This window comes from Antennarius striatus, chromosome 8, assembly GCF_040054535.1.
Source record: "Antennarius striatus isolate MH-2024 chromosome 8, ASM4005453v1, whole genome shotgun sequence".
Classification (NCBI taxonomy): Eukaryota; Metazoa; Chordata; class Actinopteri; order Lophiiformes; family Antennariidae; genus Antennarius; species Antennarius striatus.
Genome location: NC_090783.1, coordinates 23,706,876 through 23,713,995, shown reverse-complemented (window position 1 = coordinate 23,713,995; position 7,120 = coordinate 23,706,876). Strand labels below are relative to the sequence as shown.

The 7,120-nt window shown below is 43.8% G+C and overlaps 1 protein-coding gene across 1 annotated transcript; it reads right to left on the bottom strand.

Moving 5' to 3' along the window:
• Positions 1-891: 891 nt before the first annotated feature.
• zfp91 (ZFP91 zinc finger protein, atypical E3 ubiquitin ligase) lies at positions 892-6,986 on the bottom strand. Its single transcript, XM_068321226.1, has 12 exons — positions 6,267-6,986; positions 4,987-5,024; positions 4,676-4,792; positions 4,449-4,488; positions 4,025-4,135; positions 3,843-3,935; positions 3,555-3,740; positions 3,274-3,324; positions 3,054-3,132; positions 2,186-2,300; positions 1,971-2,070; positions 892-1,887 (listed from the first exon to the last, which is right to left on the bottom strand). Exons 1-12 carry the CDS (start codon positions 6,665-6,667, stop codon positions 894-896), a joined length of 2,325 nt encoding a protein of 774 aa, XP_068177327.1. The 5' UTR covers positions 6,668-6,986; the 3' UTR covers positions 892-893.
• Between the last annotated feature and the right edge of the window lie 134 nt (positions 6,987-7,120).

Sequence of the window (7,120 nt, the reverse complement as noted above, 5' to 3'; positions counted from 1 at the left end):
TAAATGTTAGGACATTTATTTACATCATACAAAGGAATAGTTTATGGTATTTTTATACCATCCTAGTTGACAAAACCACTGAGTTAGTGGGGACACGTCCCAATATTTCTACATAGCTTTGCTCATTAAAATTCACTACCCTTCAAAAAAATTGACAAAATTAGTTTGACTAATTCAGTGACCGTCCTGTATTGTTAATACTGTAATGACAAATACACACATTAGCTGGGTTGTAATTCCTTCAAAACCTACCAATAGCCAAGTTTAAACATTTCTACAGTGTCACAGATTTCATTGAAACAGCATTTTTTTCTCTCCCTAAAATATGTAAAATGTGGAGAACTTTGAAAGTTTTCTGTGCCTTTTGCAATTCTTCTCTTTGTTCCATCTTTTAATCTGCCCAATAAACACATTTGGAAAAAAAACAGCTGCCTATCCATTTAAAGTCTTCTACCACACAATGAGGTCTGTTTCTAAATTTAACAATCTGATAGTTGAGTCAGTTCTCAAGCAGGTGATTTATTCTAGTAGAATCCTTGATGCCACATGGCAGGCATTTAATATACTGTATTTAACTAAGAGGTATGCTATAATTATTGCATAACAGCAACAGCTTTGAAACATTACCTCTGTATAACACACACACACACACACACACGTAAAAGTAGAGTTATGTTTTGCAGGACTATTATGTACAAAGGCAAAAACTTACACACAATTATCTTTCCCTGATACAGATTTTCTAAAATGCTACCATATATGACTATGAGTGAGCAGTGCATAATATATTGGTGAACATAGACCTCAAACATTGCAATTACAGTATATCAGGTCACTGATGCCATTATCGGCCCTAATCTTTTTTTTGTGTGTGTGTGTGCATGACCCTTGTTTTACAAGAGCGTCTGCGTCACGTGTCGCTCGCTGCCGTCCGACAGAACTTCCCCTCGTCCCGTTCGCTCCCAAACCGCTCCGTCCTCTCCTCCAGCTTCTGTCTGCTGCAGGGAGTTGACCGACTGAGAAGATGACGACGAAAGCACTGGATTGTCCAGCATGAAGTTGTCCCCGTTGGTCGTGGCTGGATCCTGGGACTGGGGATGAGGTGAAGACAGGAGAGGGGGGCTCGAGGCGGACGCCTGAAGGCTCTGAAGCTGCTGAGAAGTTGTTAAAATAGGAATCTGGTGAATGTGGGTTTGGGTTTGGCTGACTGGCTGGAAGGTCATTTGAAGGATTTGCGTCTGGCTCTGCTGCTGAGCTGAATACGACTGAAGCGGCTGAAGCTGGGGTTGATGCTGGGTCAACACTGAGCCGGAGTGGAGCGTCAGTTGCTGGATTTGGGGCTGCTGGGGTTGCTGGGAAGTCTGAACAAACTGGACGGGCATCTGAAGCTGGAGGTGAGTGTGTTGCTGGTTTTCCGTCGGTGACGGGGGGTCGATGGGGGACAGGGCAATTGTCACTGGCACCTGCATGGTGTGGAGGCTCTGGTCTTGTCCCAGTAAAACCACCTGATGACTCACTTGTTGGTTCACTTGATCAATCTGGGACGCCTGAGCCACTTGCTGGCCAACTTGTCCTTCCTGGCTCTGCTGCTCCACCTGTCCATCTTGGCTCACGTCTAGGTTGGTAACCTCCGCTTGCATGGGGTTTCCTGACAGCTCCAGCAGGGAGGCAGGGGTTGTGATCAGGGTCCCAGCATTGGCTGCCAGCGCCTCAGCGATGAGCACTTCTGGGTGACTCTTGGCCTTGTGAGCGACGACACAGTCCTTCTTTTCAAACTTCTTGCCACAAATGGAGCAGGAGAACTGATAAGTAGCGTCGGCATCGTGCTTCTTCATGTGCCAGTTGAGCGAAGCCTTTTGACGACATGTGAAGCCACAAATTTCACATCTATAGGGGGAAAAAAATACAATCTCAATTCTCAAAGAGAATTAACTAAGTACAAACATGGAGTACAAGTACAGCTTACTGACTGTAGGGGCTTCTCTCCTGTGTGAATCATGCGGTGCACGGCCAGGTTGTGGGAGCTCTTGAAAGCACGAGCACAAAACTCACAGATGTAGTCCCTCTGGTCTGGTATAGCAACGACAACAACAATAAACAGATGCAGATGTGATCCCATACTTTCATTTATTTCTATGACATTGGTCACGCACAGATTATTGTTGTGTTTCCGGTACACACGTACCTGTGTGGTGCTTTGCGTGACGCAGCAACTGCTTCTGCAGTCGGAAAAGCCTCCCGCAAGACGGATGTGGACAAACATATTTCTTCTTGAGTAAATGCTGATACTTAATATGGTGCTGGTGTGCAAAACAAAACAAATACAGGTAAGTACTGTAGGTGTTCCGCAATCAACTCATAATCAACTCTGCTTCCTGTTCAGATTCTAAGAAATGTAATTTAATAGTGTGTCTACACATTCCTTTGTCTGGACCAATAAATCATTAAAATGAAAAAAAAAAAAGTCTTAAAATGTCACGTATATTTTAGGTTTATGAAGAAAGCATACTGTATTCAATACACAAATTATTTCCCTTCCTATACAAATATTCCACCCATGCATTCATTTTCTTGTCGATGAGATGATCGGAATCGTCTCGTCTTTAGCCGCTTATCTGGCTTGTTGTGTCACAGGTCAGCTGGAGCCAGTCCCAGCTGGCTAGGACACAACCTGGATGAGACACCAGGTCACCGCAAGACAAATAATTATGAAGTAAATTTGGACTTTAGCGATGAAAGAAATAGTTACGTCTATAAAGAGGAATTTAACTGATCCATTTTAAAATTATACCTCTGATAATGACACTGAAAACTTTGATGGAATATTCTTCCTTGATTTTATAGACAAAATTAACCTCATCACTACAGAAAAAACAACTTCAAAAATATTTTAAATTGGTTGGATTTTTTTTTTAGTTTAGTTTATTTGAAAGGGGACACTGAAATTTCATAAAACACATGCCAGAATTAGCCAGTTTTCATCTGTAGTTTTTTTTTTACATTAAACTACAATAAATAACCCACAGTAGGTTTGTGGAGATGCTGAGACACACCTGTAGATAGCGAGGATGAGCCAGGACTGTTCCACATCCTTCCATTTCACAACGCACATACTGCACTGGGGGCTTCTTCCTGTGTGGGCGATGCAGACGTCGTTACGTTACAGCACGGAGACAAAATACTTCTCAAAAAAATGTTCAGTTTTGGATGAAATCATAACCAAAACGATATTTATGAAATCATATTCATGTCCAGGAAAAACACCAATTTCACCTTCTTTTTGGCAGCCGTGGCGTTTTGTCGTCTTTTTTCCGCCGGCCTCTCCTAACACAAAAAGGGTGGAAAAAAGGGAAAATACTCAGGAAATATTTGACATTTAACTATACAGATTACATTAAGAGTGTAGCTGTAATATATAGACCCAGGAGAATGATTAGTAACTCCTAAGTACAGTAAAACTTTAATAGAAAAACAATGGCAGCTCACTAGAATGCATTCAAGAAAAATTCATGACATTGACAAAAGCATTATTGATCAACTGGGGCTGAGCTTACTTCCTGGGTCCATCTGGGTCCTCCACTACGTCTTCTTCAAGCTTTACTTCCTCTTCCACACTCTCCAAGTTGTCTACACCTTCTATCTTTATTTCAGTGACCTCTTTCTCTCGTTTAGGTGGCTTCTCTTTCTCTTTCTTTTCCTTCAATCTCAGAGGAGCTTTTCGTTTTGGTTTGGGGAAATCCCTAAGAGTGAACCAAAAGAAGAAGAATTGAAACATTTATATACAACAAAAATAAATAAAGTGCCTACATCTAATCATGTCAGAAAAAAAGATTCACACAAACCTTTCATCCTTTGGATCGTAGCTCTGGTCGTTTAAGTCATCTCTAAAAGGAACATCTTCATCGCTACTCAGCCCAGCTTCCTCTTCTGCACCGCTGAATACAGAGAAACAAATCGCCTGAAAAACGAATCCCACACTTTTTTTGCGTGGGATCAAGAGAGAAGCCATGAGATGCGAGTGTACCTGTGACTTTGCGGCTGGTTGGTGCCGTCGTTTGGCTCATTCTGATGTGGAGGTTCTTCGTCATCCAAGACCGGCCCAACAACGTCCACACTCTCCTGCCGCTTCTTTTTACTAAAAAATGTAGGTGCAAAACAGAAATAAATAGAGAACCAAACTCTGACCTCTTTACATATGTTCTCAAACATTGACATTTTTCTGCATCATTTTACCCACACAGCAATGCAAAGTTTCCAACTTTTAAAAAAACCCTTGATGATATGGATATCATCAAATGTGTGGTTTTTCAAAAATACTATGACCATATATTGGGCTGTTTTGTAACAAAATACACAAGTTAAATCCTAAACACTTACAATATTCATATACATGCTTTACCAAGAATTCCAGACACATACGTGACTTCAAATATCATAAATATACTTACATTTGATCCTTCTCTTTATTGTTCGACTTTTCTTCCGGTGCTGCATGACAATCAGAAAAAGAAAGAAATTCGGAGCTAACTGGTTCCCAAACTGAAAATTCCCAATCACCATGATCCCATATCCTTGGGATAAGTAGCATTTTGTAAAAACAGCATATTAACATATCAGATCTCAGTTATTATAGATGCGTTACAGCACTGCAGCAGACTGTCAACAGGTTGCTCACCAGTGAGAGTCTCAGTCCCAGGTTCGGTCTTACACACAGGCTTGGCAGAAGCGCGGACGGCCCTGCCAGACGTGGGCTTGGCACGAGTCTGGGCTGGAGGGCGTCTGGAGGGAAGAGCTGGAGTGATTAAGCAGAAGCATGCTAATCAAACATACTGTGTACTGTACTGGCATCAAGTACAGTGTAGGCTTATGCAGACACAACCACACACAATCCGGCTCTGTTTGAGCTGCACGTGTTAAGGGCATTTACATATATGGAATACAGATTGACTTCAATGTGGATTTTGTGAGAGTCATGTCTCTGATTACCTTGAGCATCTGAGGCAAGTTTCTTGAGGTCCTCTGAGCTGCAGGATGGAGGAAAAATAAAAACACTTTAGTGTTGCTGATTGTGTACCTGCTGAGATCCACGCCGTCATCCACTACAGTAGAACTTTACAAGTCTGGCATTAAAATATTACAACATGAACACTTCCCCTATGGGATTAGAGAGTGAATAGATGTGTTTACCATCCCTCTGTGTTTTGTCTCATACTTTGTGCTGTACTGACTGTTGTACTGCCCGTGTTGTTCTAGCTGTTGTTCTACCTGTGTTGTTCTACCTGTTGTTCTACCTGTCTTGTTCTGCCTGTGTTGTACTGCCTGTGTTGTTGTTCTGCCTGCGTTGTGCTACCTGTGTTGTTCTGCCCGTTGTTCTGCCTGTTGTTCTGCCTGTTTTGTTCTGCCCGTTGTGCTGCCTGTATTGTTCTTCCCGTGTTGTGCTGCCTGTATTGTTCTGCCTGTTGTACTGCCTGTGTTGTTCTGCCTGTTGTACTGCCTGTGTTGTGCTGCCTGTGTTGTTCTGCCCGTTGTGCTGCCTGTATTGTTCTTCCCGTGTTGTGCTGCCTGTATTGTTCTGCCTGTGTTGTTCTGCCTGTGTTGTACTGCTTGTGTTGTACTGCCTGTTGTTCCGCCTGTGTTGTTCTGCCCGTGTTGTTCTGCCCGTGTTGTACTGCCTGTGTTGTTCTGCCTGTGTTGTTCTGCCTGTGTTGTTCTGCCTGTGTTGTACTGCTTGTGTTGTACTGCCTGTTGTTCCGCCTGTGTTGTTCTGCCTGTGTTGTCCTGCCTGTTGTTCTGCCTGTGTTGTACTACCTGTGTTGTTCTGCCTGTGTTGTTCTGCCTGTGTTGTACTGCTTGTGTTGTACTGCCTGTTGTTCCGCCTGTGTTGTTCTGCCTGTGTTGTCCTGCCTGTTGTTCCGCCTGTGTTGTTCTGCCTGTGTTGTCCTGCCTGTTGTTCTGCCTGTGTTGTTCTGCCTGTGTTGTCCTGCCTGTGTTGTTCTGCCTGTGTTGTTCTGCCTGTGTTGTTCTGCCTGTGTTGTGCTGCCTGTGTTGTACTACCTGTTGTTCTGCCTGTTTACCGTGGGTCAGAGAGGACTCTAATTTCATCTGTGCTGTATGTCCTCCATCTATGTTACACTTGACTTTGATGGAGACGTCCATCTGTGACAGAACCAACTCCACCGATGCAACTTTACTTAAAACCTGAGTCTTTAGTTACTAAAAGCACATGACCGGGGTCCGATCCCCGTGTGTGTCACTGTAAAACTTACTCTGTCCCTTGAAGACTGTCACCTGCGACCCCCCCTCCGGCTTCAGTCAAACCCGCTGATTCTGAATTTCTCTTTCGCTTCGGGTTGACAGTTTTCCTCCGCCTGGTCACGTCGGTGTCTGCTGGGTTCGGTTCGTCCTCGTCCTCCTTGGTGTCCTTTAGCCAGGCTGGTATCGCCCTGGTGGACCGGTCTCTTAAAACTCGACCCGAGGTCTGCGAGTTTCCGTTCATGTCCGATAGAGAAGCGGAGACACCGGACCTCGGGCGGCTTGTCCTGCGCTCTCTGAGCCCCATTCGCGGCGTGATGGTCGTACTGGTGCCCGGGGTCTGATCTGCGGCCTTGTCTTCCACCGGCTCTTCATCTTTATTTACACGCTCGTTTCGGTCGTCAGCGGGTTCCATCCCCGTCACAACACTTCAGCCCGCCTAGGATTCCACTTCAAGTCGAACAAGTTTGCTCACAATCGGAGTAAAACCGGACCACATCTGATTAAAAGCCAATTTGATCGCAAGCGGCCTTTATCCAACAGTTCGACATTTGTGTTGGATTCGTCGCATAAATGCAAACATTCACTAATCAAAAATGGAAAACTTTTCTTAATTATGAATTCAACAATAAAACGATATAATTTTAAAGAAGCAGACACTATTTCGGCTTCTTAAAGCTATAGTAAGCCTACTTATTAGCCCGCACCTCCATCGCAACAATTTAGTGCGCTTTGTTGCGTCTCCTTTAAGCCACATATAGACTGACGTTACGTTCAAGAGCTGCACGAATTTTAGCAGCTTCAACAACTGCATGGATTTCCGTCTGTGTCTACGATAGATGCATTCGGCCACGCCGTATTATTTATA

Excerpts from the sequence above, each read along its gene's own strand:
- zfp91 (XM_068321226.1), bottom strand. The coding sequence starts at position 6,667 with ATGGAACCCGCTGACGACCGAAACGAGCGTGTAAATAAAGATGAAGAG. Across the intron at positions 5,025-6,266 it reads GACAGTCTTCAAGGGACAGA|CTCAGAGGACCTCAAGAAAC; the intron begins GTAAGTTTTACA and ends TCCATCCTGCAG. Across the intron at positions 4,489-4,675 it reads TGGGACTGAGACTCTCACTG|CACCGGAAGAAAAGTCGAAC; the intron begins GTGAGCAACCTG and ends ATTGTCATGCAG.